The following is a 21,747-nucleotide window of genomic DNA, read 5'->3' as shown; positions in this document are numbered from 1 at the left end:
AGAGTTAATTAGTACAAAATAACATTTACACAGCTTTGTATACTGGTATTTGAGTACTGGCACTATAAGGAGGTATAAATAATGTTGATAATTTCGAGGTGCATTGCTGGTGGATACTTTCTCAGCATCTTAAGTTTGCACCTCCACGGGCTCTCGCTGCAGTTACCATTGTAACAGTGTAAATTCAGTGATATATTAACTCTTCTTTGAACAGAGTGATATTTACCTCTTCGACCATGAAGAAAAATATGCACCATCCAGCTCCGTGATAAAGAATACAGTATAATACAATCATAGACAATGATGCCGTGTTTTCTGAAATTTGCAGGCTATGATGTATCTATGAATCATGTTCAGATTGTACAGTTTAGAAACGTAAGAAACTGCCACATTTTCCAGAAGTTGTATTGTGAAAACTTTTACACAAATTCCAAAAAAGATATACTATTATTCTGACGGTTCTGCTGCTCAGTATAAAAATAAGAAAAGCTTCCTGAACATTTGCCTTCATGAGGAAGACTTTAACATAAAAGCTGAGTGGCACTTTTCAGCCACAGCACATGGGAAAGGGCCTTGTGATGGAGTAGGGGGTTCAGTAAAGAGACAGCTCATGCAAGTTTGCAAAGGCCATACCAAAATCAGATCCAAACCGCACGAGATCTATTTGAGTGGGCAGTAGATAATATCACAAATGTTGATTTTGCATATTCCATTCAAGAAGACTACGCTGCTTCAGAAATATTCTTAAAAAGCCGACTTGAAGGGGCATTGACAATCAAAAGAACACAGCAATATTACGCTTTCATTCCCAACACTACATCAAAATTAATAGCCAAATACTTCTCAGGTGATATGCTGAGTTGGGAGAGGGAAGTAACTACATCACCAGACAAACTGAAGTTACAAGATGTATCAGGCTATGTCACCATTGTATATGGCAGAAACTGGTGGCTTGGGTACATTTTAGAAAAAACGAAGAACTTGATGAAGTGAAAATAACTTTCCTTCTTCATCCATGTGGACCAGCTAAGTCATTCTCTTATCCTGCACATGCAGGTCCTGTGGTTGTCAGTTGTGGATGTTCTCACAAAAGTGTATCCATTTACTCCGACAGGGAGAACATACATTCTTAATGAAAGTGATGTAAACCAAACCCAGTCAGCTTTATTAAAATGTAATATGTGAAGTTCCAAGACAATTTATTGGGAAACAGCTTTCAACTCAAAACTTAATTTTTGTCTCAGGTTAGTGTTAATGTATATTTTATAGAAAGTTGTTTCAGAATTATTGTTAGTACCTATTGTGTTAAATTTAGCTATGTACAGATACCTGTTACTCAAAAACAAGCATTATGTATTTAATTTGTTTATTAGTTCCATTTCAAACATCATGGACCAGAACTATTATGTAAATACTTGTACTTATTCATACTTTATTTCAGTTTGTAGTTAAATGCTCAATTTCTTGTTTTTGTTGTATCGGTTAATATACTGTTAGTGAAGTTGTATGAAATTAAAATAAGCAATCAACTTAATTATAAAATATGCTGATAGGTTTTGGTTTAATAAGGTGATGTTTTGATATTTCTAATACTTTTTTTACTTACCTTCCAGTATATTTTAAAGAAATTCATGTTTGTTAAAGGTTGAGATTTGGTCAAACTAGGGCCGTTAGTGAAAAACAAGAGTCCAGAATAATTTTTTTAACAATGAAGCCATCATCATCCCACATTTATATTATGCCATGTGATTTACAATAGTATCAAGTAGTTATGGAAATATTTTGAAAATTTTCAATTATGTACTTTTTGTAAAAAAAAAATTAAATCAAAATATTAATTACCATTTGGAAAGGGTTATTAATTAGAAGTTATGTTTTTTGTCTATCACTGGAAAGAGCATGCAAAATGACACCTTTCCCAGTTCTCTAGCTCAATCAGGGCAGCTCCCAGGACAATTTTAAAAAAGTCCGTTCACACATTTTAGGCTGGTTTTTGAAAAGTTTACGTGACCATATTTCAGGAATGGTTTGAGATAGAAAATTGAAATTTGGTTTTTTTCTTAGTCTCATTGCCCACTATAAGTATACCAACTTTCAGCAAAATCTAAGAGGGTGAGGTAAACTAGGTGTGTTGATGTGACATGGAATGACTCACCTCTGATAACCATTGTGGGGTAGCACTTATGACCCTAATAATCTATCACATAGTACGTGTACCTGTATGTTGATTGAGAATCAGTGTTGATGCCCTTTTCCTGAATTGCTTAGGAATTTACATCTGCCCATACATGCTGGTTATAGGAATTCACATCATCATCTCTTGTGAACCCTGCTTCATTGGTAAATAAAATCTTGGATATGAAGCCACACTTTTCTACAGCCATTGACAGAACCGCCATCTGCCATGATGGTCCTGTGGTCTTAGAGCATGAACACACTGTAAATGTGTGGCCTTAGAGCATGAACATACTGTAAATGATATGGATACTGCAATTGTTCATGAATTACCCTCCTCCCCCAGATAAGTGAGTATGACATGCCCTCTGCTGCTGCTAATTGTCGCACACTAGTGTCTGGTTTCATCCACCGAACATAGCACATGCTCCTCCATGTCATGTGTGCAGACTGTGCAGGGCCTTCCAAGGTGCAAGGGTACCTGTGTCCGTCAGATGCTGGGAAAGTCTGCCGAACATCTTATCAGAGGGCCCTCTGCACTGTGGGTATTTAACAACACACCAGGCACAAGCTCGCACAGCCTATGTCATTTGCTGACCCATAGCAGAATATCATATCCACCATTTCACTTGTTGAGTAGTAGGCTTCCATTCCTAACAAGTGGTTGAAGGGAGAAGATGTAAATGTGCTACACTATTTGTACATATAAACAGCACACTATCAGTAAACACATAAGTGAATCTGTGTTTGGAAGAATGTAAAACACCATCATACAGTACCCAGGGTTGACTGTACTGTACAATAAGACACACAACATAGCCTACAACATGTCTCGAACCACATAAATGACTGCAGACCACCTAATGGTAGGTAGAGTACTGCTAGTAAGACATCATAATACCCTGCTGACACATTTGACAGACTCAAAGTACTGGACACTTTTTTTTTTATCTGCCTGTATATTTTCATTTAGTATGCAAATGTTTTTAGTTCGTTACTTCCTGACAGTTTCTCAGAATTCAACCTATTTTTGTGAGAGCACAAATATTGACAGCATATCTATCGCTTCGATTTACCTTTTGCGTCTCTTCCATTAATTGGTATCTTCCTTCCAGTAGCTTATTCAGAGGATGATCATATCCCTAGAATTCTTCATTCTTTCATGGTATATACAGATTTGCTATACTATAGGACTTTATTTTATATATAACCATAATATAGATTTTTGTGTATATATTGTGAATAGTGACTTAGTGTGTAGAGATCTTTCCATAGTTAGTTCATTTTATTTTCTTACATTATTTTTATTGTTATAGTGTAGATCTCGGTATTTATTTCTGTAGTCAATTTATATTTGTCTGTAGTAATAAATTTATATTCATTGTCTTTCATCTCTATTCTACTTGGGAAACAGACACTAATGTCAGCAGACAGTCTGGTGCATTAATCAGTGTGCTGGATTCATTTTGCTTTCACACATGTGCCAAGGTCACTGTCCTGAGATTCAGAGTCTACAGCACTTCCACATTACCTCTTGTCGTAATGCTACATCATTTAGTTCTCCCTACCACATTTATCAGTTTGCTGTTGGAATGTGTGTGTACTTTTTGTAGTGAATTATGCATATTTGTGATTAAATTCAGCTTATTACTTATTTCCCAACATCCTTTTGTCGGTGAACAAAATCTTAAATTACTAATAATGTCCCTATTTCTAATTACACACTTATAAATAACAAGAGAGAAACTTATCTTAAAACTAATTTACATCATTCATAATTTACAGTGAAATATTTTCACTGTACTTTTAGCACAACAACCTCATCAGTTGGCTTAATGTTTTGTCAGACCCTTTCAGCATACAAATTTCTTTACATCCTTATGTTTTTAAGGGCCCTTGTGCTTTCAACTGATAGGATAAACTAGTCTATATTATCCTGGATGAGGGACATGTGTAGTTAGAAATGGGCCAGTGTATAAGAGTTGCCACTTGTGGTGAAGTTTTCCGTATTTGATAGACTTTGGGTACATTTGAAACAATACTTCTTGTCCTATATGGAATTGTGCAGTGTCCCCTAATCTTCTGTCATAAGACTTTTTTCTCGCTCGGCCTTTTCTCTTAGATCAATCAAGGCTTGGCATACTTTTTCTTCAAATGACATGCCTCCCTTTGGTACTTTAGGCAGTGGTTCTTCCCACTTGCTCATTTCTCGTTTCTCAAATATTAATTCTGTTGTTGTAAAACCTGCCAAAGTACAGCTGTGTGGCAAGTTATTAAAGATTTGCTGAAATGGCGAGATGAAATTGACGCATTGTGTGTGTTTCTGTGGTGTGTAGAAGCACATAAATCTATTAAATTCTTTAAACATCCTTCCTACGGGGCCTGCTTCAGGCTGGATTTGTGATAGTGGTATATGTTCTATTTTATTTGTGATCGTGAATTCCTTTCATCTGTTACCTGTGAAGTATGATGGCGCATTATAAGTTAACAGTTTCTTCTATTGTCAGTTAACAGTATCTGCAGCTTTCCTACTCTCGGGAAATAGTCGTCTGTAATTCTTCTATAATAGAACTGGCAGTCACTGACCTCAATGCATACAACTTAACGTACTTGGAAAAAACATCACTTAAGCCATTTACATACTTAATGCAATGCATACGGACTGCTGCACCTTGGTCGTTGGAGTTCCTGGCAATTTTTGTAAGAAGCATGCAAAATCAGTATCTCTTCCTTTGAATGTAGCTGCGCTTACCAGTATCTGATACTGATGGAACTTGGAATGGTACCGAATTGTCGATCACCCCACTATTCAAAAGATATTTATCAGCTCTGACCACATCTTTCATAATTTATTGTACGTCACAATACAGTTTGGTTTCTGTATTAATCCCCCCCGTCCCCCAATAATTAATTTTGATTTGCTGAAGCATTTGTGGTCTTGTGACTGGTAACACATTTTCAAATTATGTGGAGAATTTAGTGACGAATTTTGGGGGAGTAGCAGTACATGGTTACCTTATTGGTGCATTTAGAAACATCATAATGACTCCATACATTGTGATTGTAAAGAATGAATTCATCTATAAACTCCTTTATAAATAGTATAAAAATGTTTATGTTATTATCATCATCTCCTTCAAGTTTGAGTCTTTGTATTTTTCCAGTGTGAATCTTCTTGCAATAGCTTTGGGCTATAGCTCTTTTTACATAATATGATTGGTGTGTTTTGTCTTGCATAAATAGGAAGCAGAATTTCAAAATTCTGTTAGGTAAGCTCTAAAAATTCATTTAACTATCACAGTAGCCGCAACAAAGTATCAGCAATTGTGTTTTGTTTGCCTTTGATGTACACTACCTTGAAACTGAATTCATGCAAGTAAAGACACCACCTGGTTATATTCTTCTGTGCAGCAATTTCCACTTGAAGAGAAAAGAAAGAGACTTGGTGGTTACAGTTTGTGCATTTTCCTCACAAATAATAGTCTCCACATGATCCCAGTTTATGTGCAGTGATTTTGCTGTTTCCACTTCGTTTACAGTTCTCACTTCAAATGAAAACAAAACAGATTTCTGTGGGCGGAATCTATCACGTTAATAAAAATACATTCCCATAATTATGGAAGGCTAAAATACCAGTTTCAGTTTTCTGATTTTATTTCCACATTTTTGACAGTTTGCTAAAGAAATTTGGCTTATTTTAATCTTTTCCGCAGAGGCACTCAATTTATTTGAAATGGAGTGTTTCATTCTACACTATTGGCTAGTTTCAGCTGTTAATGGAATTTCTAGTTCATCTTCTGGCGCATATGGCATTATGCCATAATAAAGAACCAAACATGAATAATACAGTACTGGCATTCCAAGAAAATTTACATGTCGAAAACCACACTGAAAAGCTTAATATCAGGTTGTGGGGCCTATTTCATTGTGAATCTAGTCATATGAACATGCACTTTAAAGTCAGTCGAATTCTGCTCTTTGGAAAGATTTACAAAAATCGGATGTTCAAGGAGTACCGTCTGGTGTCATGTTTCTTCATGACATAATGTAAGATCTCTTAATGCTTTATGTGTGCAAACGTACGGGCTTCCTCTGTCATCATAACTGGGCATGCCTGTTTTCTGGTGCTCTCTGGCAACTGCTGAAAAGAACCTATTTCGAACAGGCTGCCGAAAAGTATTGTGAATGGTTGTTTGAAAAGTGTTACTTTCAAAATAAATTTCCTTTTATGCAAGATGAATTATGTTACATGTGAGAGTGTGCGATGAATTTCTTAAATCCCAAAGTGTTTGATTCTCATTTAAAACTTAACACTTTGAGGACCAGCCACTTAAAAGAATTTTGAGCCCAGAAGACCAGACATTCCCACTTAGAAGAATCCTGAGCCCAGAAGACCATACATTGACGTCATTATTTAAAATTCTACTAGCACATTTGTGTGATGTATCTTAAACCATAACACATGCAAAATGGACTAGTATAATATGTGAAAGCTTAGCTTGTCTTGTAACAACATATGTGTATTAACGTACACCATTAACTTTTCCTATTTGTGTGTTCGCTCTACTTCAGTGATGTTTCTATTGGCTGACTACATCACATGTCCTATGCTCTGAATATCTTCTGTTATTGGCTGCCAAGAACATGTGACATGAATGGGTTACAATCGCAGTTTCCGTGATTCAGAAACTAACATGCTGTGTTTCGTATAATTCGAATTTATACTTTCATAATACAAAAGTATGCAGCGTACATGTTACTGCACATCAAAGACCTTTCAGAAATGTGATTCCCCCTCCTCCCCCCGGTGTTTCATTTCCTAAAGTGTCGGGAAGTTGTACGCTGACGTATAAAACCTTAACCATGCAAAGGATTTGTAAGTTTTACAGTTCCAGCGGAGAATACACTGTCACTTAACACGGAAAAGTATATTTTCACCTGAGAAAAACTGTATTTTTAACTAGGAAATTCGGGACTTTTTCCCCTTGTCCGCATATACACTGTGATGTAGTTTGTAACTTTGTAATAGTATCTTGCTTCTCTTTTACACTTTGGTGTAAATTTCTGACTGAGGACCTTGGATTTTAATCTTTGTGCCGCTTACGTTTTTCAGCTTACCTGCCTTTAACATTACAAAAGTACCCAATTCCACCTGTCTGCAATGACATCACTACATACAAACAACAACAATTGGGAACAAACAATGAGACAATATCGTCTATAAAATGAAACTAGCGGGACAACTGCAGAAAATTGAGGATTTAGGACAGGGACAAGCTGAATATGCAATAATTTAAAACAATCTCCTTACCATTCCAAAACAAATAATATTGAAAAAAAATTCAATTATAGCTTTCCTCTACACATATATAGCTCAACCGCAGCTACTGATACCAAAAAAACAATACCTACAACTCTGAAAAATTGAACCAAAACCTTAAAATCAGATGCTCCATATTCACTACATCAATTAAAACACAACTGACCTACCGTAAATATAAAACACTCAAAACATCGCAATTACTATAGAATAAAACCAAAACAAAAATTACTTACCACCAAAAGTCTCCAGCAAGATCATCTAGGTTGGACACACACACACACACACACACACACACACACACACACACACACACACACACACACAATATGACACGTATACATGTCCCTGGTCCGAACTGCCAGAACTCTCGTTAACCTCATGTTGTTACCACAAACTATGACACCTAACATATTCAGCAATTCGGCCAAATATCTGCAAAAACTGTATGACAGATGTCATATCATTACCCATCTCAGTACATAATGATACACTCGTGAATTTCACTTTCATACCCATACCTAACAGAATCAGTCAGAGAGTTAGACTTCTTTCCGCACAGTAAACACTAAACTAATCAGACCTAACAAAAACATCAAACGCACAACAACAACAAAAAACATTAATTACTCACCGAAAACACTTCCATGATCCTGGTTATCGCACCAATTATCTAACCTCAAATGAACCCAATACCACAAGTTAAATTCAGCTTGTCAACATTGACCGCCAGAGGGCACCATCAGATATAACAATATGACCTCTACTGACACGACCAACTCAAACTCCATGCCATAGTGATGTCACACACCACAGCACCATTATGTCATGGGTCAGAGCAGACTGGTGGAATCAAATGCTTCCATTAACACCACCCATTTCCTCCTGTGCCTTTTTACGTAGTGTATCTATTCCCTAAAACAGATCTGTGAATAACTAGAGTTTTAATTCTTTTTCCATTTGACATTTGACAGGTCAGTGTGTAACTTTTTACTTAACTCATCAAATTTTTGCATTTGTTCATTTGAAAGTCCCTCAAATTTTTGTGCCATATGATACCTAAAATCATTAAATGTTTGTTGTTTTGAAGAATCTTCATTTTTTGTCTTAACTTATTAAATTTTGGTGTTATATCATTAAAGTTTTGTGTTAGTTCATTAAGTTTTTGTGCTTGTTTGTTCCTAAAATCATTAAGAGTTTTCATCATCCTTGCATAAGTTGTATCACTGTTGGGGTATAATTTAGGACACCTACTGAATTGTATCTGATTACATTCAGGTCCATTTCGCTCAATGCAGAAATTTTAGATCTACTAGAGTCTGCACCACCGCACCTTTCACGAGCCTCATGTGAAAACATGCTTCCTAGTGATATTGATAAATTTATTTTGTGTACCATAAATAAAGTCATGTCATTAATCACAACATTGCTATCCTCAATTATAATTGAGCTTTTAAAAAAAAAAAAAAAAAAAAAAAAAAAAAAAAAAAAAAAAAAAAAAAAAAAAAAAAAGAGGTGATTTTCGTCCAACTCCTTACATGTTCACACTATCATTTGTCGTCGCGTTAGTCGTGGCAACATTTTGTACTTGTACATTAATTACTGAATTGTCAACAGCTCTTTTACCTGCTGTATCCATTTTTGTCCTTGTGATTTACTAATTGTAAGACTTTAAAATGAATATCCCTTTCTTAATTGTTCTGAGAATATGTTCTGAATTATCCTGTTACATGTTGCGAACATACACTGCAACTCATTATTGTTGCTCTTACACTTCCTCAAAATTGTCAGTCAAAATGATTTTTAATAAATACACTATTTTACTAGTTAAAATGCTCCAATTTTTGGGATGGAAGGGGCCAGGTGGTGGTGATACTACTACTACTACTACTACTACTACTACTACTAAATATGAGTGAGGCTCTTTCTGGTACTTCCTATGCAAATTTTATTCTTTGTCCTTGCATATCCTTCTTTTGTGATACGTCCTCTCTTTCCCGTGGCAATATTATTTGTTTCATGTAACAAAGAACACAAAAATTAATTAATCCAATGGAAAATTTTACAACGTTTTAACTACTTCAATTATCTATACCTGGCACCACCTTCTTATGGTTGCCAGTTGCATTGATATTTGAGTATTGGCCCTGTAAGGAGGTGCGAATGTGGATTGTTTCAAGTGTGTGGCTGGCAGGTATTTCTCCAGCGGCAATTCATGCATCTTAAGTTCGAACCTCCATTGTCTCTTGCTATGGTTACTACTGTAAGAGTCTAAATTGAGTGATGTATTAACTCTCCTTAGTAGCTTCAGTCAACTAAAAACAATGCCCAAAGAGTGCCTTAGTGTAGAGCTTCTTAAAGTTGTAAATAATCTGCTGGTCCATAGGCTGGGACAACAGAGTGGTGTTACGAGGCAGAAATTGGATGTTGATGAATTGAAATTCTTCAAGAATGTGTTCTTGTAGGCCTGGAGAACCAGCAGAAGTGTTGTCCATAACAAGCAAGGCGTGGAGTCACAGATTCATCCCAAGCAAATATTTTTTCACCAAAGGATCAAACACTTCATCAATCACAAAAAAGATACATGCAACACAAACCTTGTTGGTGAACCTCCGCATCACATTTAACCTGCTCATCTGGACTTTACTCTTTTAAGCAGCAGTTTAATTTTCAAATTGCTGCTTGCGTTGGTGCAGAATAGCAGTTTGAGCCAGTCTTCCATTGGCTTGTGGCCAGGCAATGCATCATCCTCTGCTGTTATAAATATACGCTTCGACATTTTTTTCCAGAATAGACCCATCTTGCCACAATTAAAAACCTGTTGTAGCAGATAACCCTCAGAATTTACAAACACCTTGAAGTTGCTGATGAATTTCTCTGCTGCCTTTGTGTCGGAGCTGGGTGCTTCATTGCACCTCACAACACTGTACATGCCAGTTCTTCTCGTAAACTTCTCAAACCATCCACAGCTTCCCTTAAACACTTCTTCAGTCACTGATGATCCTGGTGTCTTCTTAATGAGGTCGGCAAAAATCATTCTTGCCTTCTCAGAAATTGTATTTTTGTTAATAGTGTTGCCTTGCAGTTGCTTTTCATTCATGCGTATAAGGAGCAACCTTTCGACATTGTCCAGAATACAAAGCTGTTGTTTAGATACTCCCGTCACTCTCTTTGAAGAATCTATCTCCTTAATCTTGTTCTTGTTGTTAGTGCAGATAGATGATATAGACAGATTCTGTGTGCATGCTAAATCAGCAATGCGCACACCACTTTTGGCTTTTTCATTTATTTTACGTTCATTTATAAGGTCATTTTCTTTCTCTTATGGTCGTCTTCTTGCACATTTATCTTCAACGACATTTCTACAAAAGATATGCAATTTGCACACAAAAAACACTGCGAACCCAAGTTTAGAAAAAAGTGTGACCACAAGCAGCACTAAGATGGTAGCAGGAAGTGTGCTAACTCAGACAATAGTATATACTAAACACATTGTTCATGTGCCACTGCCACCGGTGAAAGGTTGTTGAACATTCCCCCCGTCACGTGGAAACCACTGGTGACATCACGATAAGTCGTCGTTACTCGTTATGTAAAACATCGCTTGCTAAGTCAGTCATTTTTTACAATTTATTTTGTTCGTTATGCGGATTGCATGTTATGGGAGATGCTCGTTAAGCAAAGTTCCCCTTATTATATAAAACAGCAGTTTAGTTATGTAATAGGAGGAGCAGTACATGTATACAAAAATAAATCAGATAAAAAGTAATTCCCATAATTATCGAAGAGACTAGATTACCACCAGCTATAATTCTTTGTTAGCATATTTTACTCAAGTAACTGCTTCTTCACATACATCTTGACTCATTCTGGGAACAATCCTCTAGGTTCTGGTTAAGCTATCCTTGACATTACATTTTCTTTCAGGACTGCTAGTCATGCAAGTTATGCAGGAGAACTTCTGTGAAATTTGGAAGGAAAGACATGTCATGAGTTGTGCTTGGATAGCTCAGTCTATAGAAGACATTCCCCACAAAATGCAAAGGTCTCAGGCTAGAGTCCCAGTTCAGTGCTCAGTTTCAATCTGCCAGGAAATGTATTTTCATAACCTTTTTAGTATTGTCTTATATTTTTGCTGTCGTAAAACAAACTAAAATTAAAACTGTAAGACTGTGTTTGTGTGTGTGTGTATGTGTGTGTGTGTGTGTGTATTCCGAATGGACTGTGGCATTTCCATGTGCTCTAGCTGAAGTATAAATCCAAAAGTAATTTTGGACAGAATATTAAGCAGTCATTTGATTAGAGTGTAAAATATTTAACCCCCATTCATCATGTGCAGCAAAAATGTGATGTTTTTATTTATTATCTTTATTTCTAGTAATTTCTTTTGTTTGCAGGACAAAGCTGCTGGTGATGATGAAGCTCAGCTTATAGATGAAAACTTCTGCGCAGCACTTGAGTATGGTTTGCCTCCAACGGCTGGTTGGGGAATGGGAATTGACAGAGTTACAATGTTCTTGACCGATTCAAACAATATAAAGGTTTGTAAATTGATAAAAAAACACCATCTTCAATTTGGTATAAATTGATAAAAAAACACCATCTTCAATTTGGTAGTTAGCGTATCTCAGTTGTCAATAGCTTTCTTAGAGAAGTGTAACATAAAATCTCATAGTGGAAGGAGCATTTATCTGCCATATATACAGTACCAGTTGTTTGCAAGGGCATCTTTCAGAGGATTTCAAAGCTAATATGTTGTTCACAAAAATGGAGTAGAATGCTGTGCCTAATATTTTTTGTAATGCGATAATACATTATACCTTTGTGGTTAATACAATTACCTTGACTGCATTTCTTTGACTCTAGTTGAATAATGCCATATAAATAAATATTGTTATAAAATATTGCTTGTCCTATGTGAATGTGCCAACTGAAAAATTGCAGCACAAAATATTTCAGAAGTCTGATGATACACAAAGTCCAGTCATATTAGATTAATTTTTGTGCTCAGCCTTTCTATGAGTCAGTTCCAGACTTATTTGTTCTTTCACTGTTTATGTCGGAGATATAATTTTAACAGTATCTGTACATGTGGTACAGTTAACAGAACATCTTGAGTACATTCTGTAATGTCAGGCCTTCCATCTTTTCTCTTGCGTTCTTGTGGACATGTGCAGTGTAAGAACTGTAATGTGAACATTCTTTGCCAACATACTAAACCCATACTATAACTATAACATAAAACTATATCAGTGGAAAATGCAGCACAGAAAATATGTATATAAGTGGGGAACAATGTTCATGAACTGTACATGATAAATCACTACTCACCACACTGCAAATATAAAGTGAGTGTAGGAGGCATTTGCTCCCAAATCTCATGAATACCCTGTTCAGTAAATGTCTGTATCAAAATTTTGATTTCACATTATGTGGCTTGTAACATGATCATTCATTTTCTGTCATTGTCATGCAACAGTACTGTACTCTGTTCATAATAAGAATAAACCTGACGTAAATATTGCACCATGTATTCTTCTGTGTTTGCTTGTATTTCATTGAATTTCGTTCCATGTGGGGTGAAAGCCAAGCAGTGAGCAGTACAGTTTAAAGAGAATGAAATAATAATCGGCAAAACTCCAGCATTACCGCGAGCTTCTTACGTGACCAGACGGAAAGCATAAAATGCTCTCATTCCCATCTAACATAGTATTCTGTAGGGTGTCTATGTCCTGGGACAACCAGGAAAAACCCGGGAATTTTTCAGTGTTTTAGCTTTCAATTAAATTTTTAGAATTTTGACTGCTAAAAACTGATTGTCTAACAAAGAATATTACGTATCCCACTACTGCAGAATTATACTGTGAAACATAAATGAGAGAAAAAATAAAGTAAGACTTAAGTTTTACAACACAAATTTGGGAGTTCAGCTCAATTCAAATTCATTTATTGTGCTAATCTTAAGATCAGCTACTTTGTACATTTGATCCTCTGTGACCTAAATCTGTAGTCACCAATGTACACTCCTGCAAATGGAAAAAAGAACACATTGACACCGGTGTGTCAGACCCACCATACTTGCTCCGGACACTGCGAGAGGGCTGTACAAGCAATGATCACGCGCACGGCACAGCGGACACACCAGGAACCGCGGTGTTGGCTGTCGAATGGCGCTAGCTGCGCAGCATTTGTGCACCGCCGCCGTCAGTGTCAGCCAGTTTGCCGTGGCATACGGAGCTCCATAGCAGTCTTTAACACTGGTAGCATGCCGCGACAGCGTGGACGTGAACCGTATGTGCAGTTGACGGACTTTGAGCGAGGGCGTATAGTGGGCATGCGGGAGGCCGGGTGGACGTACCGCCGAATTGCTCAACACGTGGGGCGTGAGGTCTCCACAGTACATCGATGTTGTCGCCAGTGGTCGGCGGAAGGTGCACGTGCCCGTCGACCTGGGACCAGACCGCAGCAACGCACGGATGCACGCCAAGACTGTAGGATCCTACACAGTGCCGTAGGGGACCGCACCGCCACTTCCCAGCAAATTAGGGACACTGTTGCTCCTGGGGTATCGGCGAGGACCATTCGCAACCGTCTCCATGAAGCTGGGCTACGGTCCCGCACACTGTTAGGCCGTCTTCCGCTCACGCCCCAACATCGTGCAGCCCGCCTCCAGTGGTGTCGCGACAGGCGTGAATGGAGGGACGAATGGAGACGTGTCGTCTTCAGCGATGAGAGTCGCTTCTGCCTTGGTGCCAATGATGGTCGTATGCTTGTTTGGCGCCGTGCAGGTAAGCGCCACAATCGGGACTGCATACGACCGAGGCACACAGGGCCAACACCCGGCATCATGGTGTGGGGAGCGATCTCCTACACTGTCCGTACACCTCTGGTGATCGTCGAGGGGACACTGAATAGTGCACGGTACATCCAAACCGTCATCGAACCCATCGTTCTACCACTCCTAGACCGGCAAGGGAACTTGCTGTTCCAACAGGACAATGCACGTCCGCATGTATCCCGTGCCACCCAACGTGCTCTAGAAGGTGTAAGTCAACTACCCTGGCCAGCAAGATCTTCGGATCTGTCCCCCGTTGAGCATGTTTGGGACTGGATGCAGCGTCATCTCACGCGGTCTGCACGTCCAGCACGAACGCTGGTCCAACTGAGGCGCCAGGTGGAAATGGCATGGCAAGCCGTTCCACAGGACTACATCCAGCATCTCTACTATCGTCTCCATGGGAGAATAGCAGCCTGCATTGCTGCGAAAGTTGGATATACACTGTTCTAGTGCCGACATTGTGCATGCTCTGTTGCCTGTGTCTATGTGCCTGTGGTTCTGTCAGTGTGATCATGTGATGTATCTGACCCCAGGAATGTGTCAATAAAGTTTCCCCTTCCTGGGACAATGAATTCACGGTGTTCTTATTTCAATTTCCAGGAGTGTATAATGTGTACGTATGTATGTATCGTGCTCAAAAAACCAGTCAAAGCCTGATGCATGTTCACAGTTGGCAGTAGTATGAAATCAAATTGACCATGTCACCTAATAGCCAATGCCAGGTGGCTGTGATCTATTAGTTGTCAAACAACAAAAAAAACCTCTTAATTGTAATTTCTATCTTATAAATGTACCTTCATCATCACCATCACCACCATCTTGGACTGTTTCCAGCCTCTGCCCAGGTCTGTTTGGAACATCATCTTCTGTCTTGCCGCCAGTTCTCCATCTTCACTGGACTCGCATTCGGGAGGACGACGGTTCAATCCTGTCTCCGGCCATCCTGATTTAGGTTTTCCGTGATTTCCCTAAATCGTTTTAGGCAAATGCCGGGATGGTTCCTTTGAAAGTGCACGGCCGATTTCCTTCCCAATCCTTCCCTAACCCGAGCTTGCGCTCCATCTCTAATGACCTCGTTGTCGACGGGACGTTAAACACTAACCACCACCACCACCACTCCATCTTCACCTTGGTCCAGTCTTCTCCTTTCTTCTGGACACATTCCTCTACTCCTTTCAGCCATCTGTCTCTCGGTATTCCTCTTGGTCTCTTTCCTTCCAATTTCGTCTCGTGTATCCTCCTGGGCATCCTCTTCTCCATTCTCTTAATGTGTCCATGGCATCTCAGTTTTGATTTCTCTATCTCCTCGTGTAATGGTTCCACCTTCGTTAACTCTCTGATCCTCTCATTTCTTAACATCTCTATCTTTGTCACTACAATACTGTTTCTCAAGAATTTCATCTCACTAGCTTGTACTTTTTACTGATTTGCGATACATCCTTGCATATCAGGCTTCTGACTCTCTTCCGAGGTGCTTCTGCTTTTCTCCCCCACTCGTTTATTTCTCTTGTCATTTTTTCCATCTTCCTGTGTCATGCTTCCTAGGTACTTGAAACTCTCCACTCTCCTCAATCGTTCCCCACCAATTGTTATTCCCGTTGTTCCCCTCTCCTTCTTTCATGTTGTGATAATCATCTCACTCTTACTTATACTAAATTTCATCCCATATTCTTGTACTGTTCATTCCCATACGTCCAATTGCTCTTGTACTTCCTCCTCCTTATTCCGCCATATCATCAGATCATCTGCAAACACCATAGCTTTCATCTTCCTTTCACCAATTACTTGTGCTACTGTACTCATCCATCACTACAATGAAGAGTAATAGTGAAAGTGCACTTCCCTGCCCCAGGCCATTCCTCTGTTCAATCCAAGCTGCTCTCTCTCCTCCCACTTCCACACAGCTCACACTTCCATGGTACATTTCCCTTATCCTCCAAATAACGTTTTGCTACTCCTCTATTCTCAAGGGCTTTCCACACTTTGCTTCTACATACACTATCATACACTTCTTCGGTGTCCACGAAGGTCATCAGTAAATCTATTGTGTATTCACAGTGCTATTCCTGCAGTTGTCTTACAGCAAAAATTAGATCCACAGTGGACCTTCTTACCTGAAGCCATGTTGCTCTTCTCTCATTCTTCCTTCTAATTTTGCCCGGATTTGTGCTTCCAAAATTTTCTCAAAAAACTTTTGCACAAATGACTCAATGATAGTTCTTGCAGTCTTTTCTATTTTCCTTCTTAAAGATCAGGACAATTATTCCCTTTTTCTAGTCTTCTGGGATCATCTTCTGTCTCACACAATTTTCATTACTCAGTATAGCCATTGTATCCCCACCTCTCCTGCTGCTCTCACCATCTCTACACTTAGGTCATCCAGACCTGGTGGCTTCCCTTCATCTTGCCCAATGCCGCTTCCACTTTTCCCCATCTAATGTCTTTTTCTATTTGCTGTTCCTCCTCTTTTTTCTCCTCGGCTTTTTCCTCCTCATCCTGGTCTACATTCGAGTTCAGGAGTTCTTCAAAATACTCCTTCCACATATTCTTGAGTTCCTCCTTATTCTCTACATCTTGTCCACTTTGGTTCACCATTCGAGCATAATCTGTCATACCGTTCTTCCACTTACTTTTAATCATCCCATATAATACTTTTTTTTTTTTTTAACCTTCACTATCCTGCTCCATCATTCTGGTCCACTGGTCCATCCACTCTATTTGATTCTTTCTTGCTTGCCTGATACTCTTCTCTTGTCTCTGATACTCTTCTCTTGTGTCTATTGTTCTCTTCTGGAGCCATACCCTAAAGGCTCTCTTCTTCTTCTGTACTATATCCTTGTTTTATGATTCCACCAGGGTGTTTCTTTCCATATCTTTTTGTTTCTTGTTCTCCCACATATTGCTTCTGCCGCACTTTCTAATGTTCCCTTGAATCTACCCCATACCCCTTCTACAGTTTTTGGTTCATCCTTTGGGATGCTTTCCTTTACTACTTGTAGATATTGTATCCTGGTTTCTTCCTCCTTCAACTTCCATACCCTTATACGTCTTTCCTGGTTTTCTGTCTCTTTATTATCGTTAGTCTCTCTCAGGTCCGTTACCAGCAAACTGGGGTCGCTATCCAAGGCCTCTGATGGTATTGCCTTAATGTCGATGATGTTCCTATTCATCTCACTACCGTGAAGGAAGTAATCAACTATTGACTATCTCTTCGAGTCTAGACTGTACCAGGTAATCTTGTGGTTCTCTCTTTTCCTGAACCAAGAGTTCCCAACCAGCAAGCCATTCCTTTGACAAAACTCCAATAGTCTTCCACCTTCCTCATTTCGGCAGCCCCAACCCTCTGGTCCAAGCACACTTTCGCAGCCTTGTCTTTCTCTTCCAATATGTGCATTTAAATCTCCCATTACTATCATATTTTTCCTACCCATCTGCTTCTGCATTTCCTCTTCAAACTCTTGCTTCTCCTCAGAAGTGCAATCCATTTGCGGCACATACACTTGTGTTATCTCTCTGGTTGTCCCCTTGAGTGATATTTGGTCATCATCCTGTCACTTATTCTCTTCACTTCCTCTTTTAATCCATCTCTTATTACTATTCCAACTCCATTTATCTTTCCCTCCTCATTTCCACTCCACTCCAGTACATTTTGTAGCCTTTCCTCAGTTCTCTTCTTCCTTCTCCTTTCCATTTTGTTTCAGCTAACCTCAGTACGTCTAACTTCCTTCTTTTTATCATGTCTACTATCTCCACCACCTTTCCAGTCAATGTTTGTATTTTTAATGTTCCAAATCTTAGTCCTTGTTTATAGCCAGTTTCCGTCAATTAAATCTGTCCTTTCTGAGGCCTGTTCTATTTTTGAAAGCAGAAATCATAATCCCCTACTGGCTTGCTGGGCCCATTGTAGCTTCACCAGAGCCCCATTAGCCGTCACTTTTCAGGGTTCCTGTAGGACCTTCACAGCTACCATAGTGGTTCCAGGGCATACACAGTCCTCACTGTACCTCGCTCCTATAGGCAGTCCCCTACTTCATGTCATGGACTTGTGGGAGACCTTGTCAAGCACGAATGGCTTTTTGGCCCTTTCCTTAGTGTAAAGTATGACAGTCTAGTCCTGGTGCAGACAGCAGTGGTTTTATGTTTATTTATTCTTTGCCATTACAGCATGTTATCTAGGAAGCTAACATAAGCCATACAGCCAATTTATTTTGATGGTAATAAATATATGTATTTATTATTTATTTAATCCTGGTGCGTAAAAACATTTTCAGAGAGAGAAATGCTAATACTACCACTACAAAAATACCCCTTAACCAATTATCCAACTAAGACAACAGTAACTGTTACAGTACTTTTAAGATGTTTTCTTCCTGTCTTCCACAATCAAATATATTTTCAGCAAGAAATATAAAGATTTGGCCGTCACCAGTCATATTGAAATCATATGAGTGAAGCAGTAGTTTACTCACAAGAAAAAACACATGGCAAACTGGTAGGTGTATCAACATTCATTTCAAGGAATATGCATACAAGAGCAAGAAATCAGCATTGTGGCTGGCTTCAGCTTAACATAGTAAAATATGTGTTCCCCCCCCCCCCCCCCCCCCCCCAGTTTACTTGGGAATAATTATTGCTGCTTCTCCAGATCTGAAGATGACCAGTGACAGCCAAAACCAATAATTTCTTATTAAAATTATATGTGATTGCTGGACAGTTGTCCCCCTCTCCTCCCCCCCCCCCCCTCCTCTTTCTCAATTACATTGTAACATGCCCAATATTATATCCAGTCAAATCTTTTTTTGACAGTGGGGAAGGTTGGAAGGTGTACTTTATGTTGCTTATTTTACTACAGAAAAACATCGATAGTAAATTTAGTGTGTGTTTAAAATCTGTAGATGTTGTTCTCAAGTGCGTTTCTTGCTAATTTTATCAACATTGAACCTCATTTATTTGATTTGAATTTAGTGTTACACAACAGCAATGTATTTTTGAAAAATATTTTGTCAGATAAAAATTTGTTGAAATTTACAAGAATGTGTGTAACATTTCTGTTACATTACAATTACTTTGAGGCTCTCAGTAAAATATATACAACAACTGAAAAATTAATTTTGTTTTATCATGTGTTCCAGGAAGTTCTGTTCTTCCCAGCTATGAAACCAGATGATCCTAATAAAGGCAAAGAGAATGATGAAATCAAGCAATGACCAGGTTCCATTTTTTGGAAGATGAACACACAAGGATACAGAGTTCCCGCTGTTGCTTCTGGATACGTGTGAAATCACATGAAGATACTCATGTTGTGGGGTGTGCTTCAATTCAGTGACAGACATTGACCACAAATCCACATTGGCAAGACTTCTGTGACACATGCAATTTTATGTTTTATTGTGCTGCTGCCCTGGCCGTGGTTAGGCAGTAATTGAACACGAGAATATGTGGGAAAAATATGGAGCATATTTTTAAGAGGCAGAAGTAATGAAACTCAGTTGTTGAATAATTTGTAAGGAAGCCCTAGGTATCCTACCTTTAGCACTGTTTTTTCTCCAGTGTTAAGGGGGCAGTTTCTGATTTTATTTATTTTTAGTTCCCTAATTATCATGCTGGAGGCTCCAGTTGGATAGGAATGCAATTGATGCAAGTGAATTTTGTAAAATTTTAGAAAATAATGTAAGGTGTGAATCTTTCTTCATTGCCCAAGTTAAATGGGTAGGTGTGTGTGTGTGTGTTTGTGTGGAGAGAGAGATATGAAAGTAACTAATTATTTGCCTTATGCTGCAAGTGTCAACGAAACACACAGCAGTGTGTTGTGCATGCTTCCTGTCACTTTGAATAAAGAGAGCACGGTTTTATCTTGCTGTTAAGAACAGTGCTCACTGTTTTTTACTTACCGTAATAATGTTTTGCTACTTGCCAGGCAGCAGCAAATTCTTGTTGATGGAACTGTAGCTTTTTCGTATTGAAAAATAAAGTGGTCAATCTAGGTCAAAATTATCCAGAGTCAGAGGAAACCTAATTGGAAACAGCAAAGAAATAACTTTTCAAATCTCATATGTTTGTTTTCTTTTTGAGATCCTGTCTATCCCACCAATCATCTTCATAATGTATCGACAAGTGCGCCTGTCAGAAAATGAAAACCTAAAATGTAAAATCTAGGTATGATTATTGGCTATTTGTTCACACAGTGTACTGTGAATTTCAGCTATAGTTGTTTGCAGGACATCTAACATATTGCTAACTTCTCTGATATTGCACAAATGTGGACAGAGTTAAACATTGAACTTAAAAAATGTTTTCAAGATCATGATTGCCATAAATATAGTGGAACAACACATCATTTTGTCAAAGGTAGGTGGGAAAATAACAAGATACATTATATTCAGCTGTGTTTCCCAAAGTGTGAAACAGGGATTGTGATCAACTGATTACTACTTTCCATGCACTATTTCCAAGGAACTGTTGTGAAAACATTCCTTGACAGCACTTCAACACCATTTGACTGTTTATCATTGTCAAAAGAATGAAAAGAGCACATTGATCTAATATAAAATAAGGCAGGCAAACCAAGCTGGAAGTGTTTGAATTGATTTTCTTTATGATGGGCGTGCAGCACATATTAGTTTGGTTAATGACATATTGTACATATACTGCCAGGTACGTCACAGAAACCACCGGGAAAATCCTTGCCTGTGTTCATAGTCCGCCACAGGATTTAGGTCTTGGACAAGGTGGAAACTAAACGGATGCTGGGCGTCGTCGCTGAAAACCTCCCAGACTAAGGCCGGTATTACGCTATCAAATATATTTGTCCAATATCTTTGTCAAAGATATTTGATGGTGTAATAGAGAACTTTGTCAAATGTCATCCAATATTTGATCAAATCTAGGGCCTTGCTGTAGATATGATCAAAGAAGTGCTTGTCTTCTGTTCACTGCAATGTGACATGTTACCACATGGAGTGCTGGCATAGCTGCAGCATTCTGTCGTGTGTAGTGTTTTTATAAATATGGCCGGTAAATACAATTGGTGTGTGCTGACAATTACAAAAATAATAGAGATGTATGAGGCTGATGAGGTGCTTTACAACGCGAGGCACGCTGAATACAAAAATTGATTACGAAGATTGGAGACCTGACCTGACCTAACCCAACCCTACCCTCCTTGTATCAAGGAATCGGGAGAGTTACAGTGAGCCTGTCTTCTGCAGATGTAGCCGTTCTTAAGTGAATATTGTGCTTTGGGATATGTGGATACACTTCACTGAGCGCATACAGAAATGTATGTTCCTCGATTCTTAAGTAATTGCACGGCTTCACCCAGGTATGTTTCCCCCCCCCCCCCCCCTCGCTTCTCTTCCACATGTGCACACAGTGCAATTGTGGTACATGCAACTGCTGCAGTTAATAACAAGTT

At 38.7% G+C, this 21,747-nt stretch overlaps 1 protein-coding gene across 3 annotated transcripts in view; it reads left to right on the top strand.

The window, feature by feature from the left end:
• Window positions 1–20,384, top strand: part of LOC126322042 (lysine--tRNA ligase) — a 74,287-nt gene extending 53,903 nt beyond the window's left edge. For all 3 annotated transcript variants that reach the window (XM_049994253.1, XM_049994252.1, XM_049994254.1), the window contains exons 9-10: window positions 11,893–12,036; window positions 19,466–20,384. In XM_049994253.1, coding sequence (XP_049850210.1) covers window positions 11,893–12,036; window positions 19,466–19,540 — 219 coding nt within the window. In that variant the 3' untranslated portion in view covers window positions 19,541–20,384. The remainder of the gene's footprint in view (window positions 1–11,892; window positions 12,037–19,465) is intronic.
• The last annotated feature ends 1,363 nt before the right edge of the window (window positions 20,385–21,747 follow it).

The sequence above is a fragment of the Schistocerca gregaria genome, chromosome 2 (genome assembly GCF_023897955.1).
Source record: "Schistocerca gregaria isolate iqSchGreg1 chromosome 2, iqSchGreg1.2, whole genome shotgun sequence".
Classification (NCBI taxonomy): Eukaryota; Metazoa; Arthropoda; class Insecta; order Orthoptera; family Acrididae; genus Schistocerca; species Schistocerca gregaria.
This window is presented reverse-complemented; position numbering and strand designations above follow the sequence as displayed.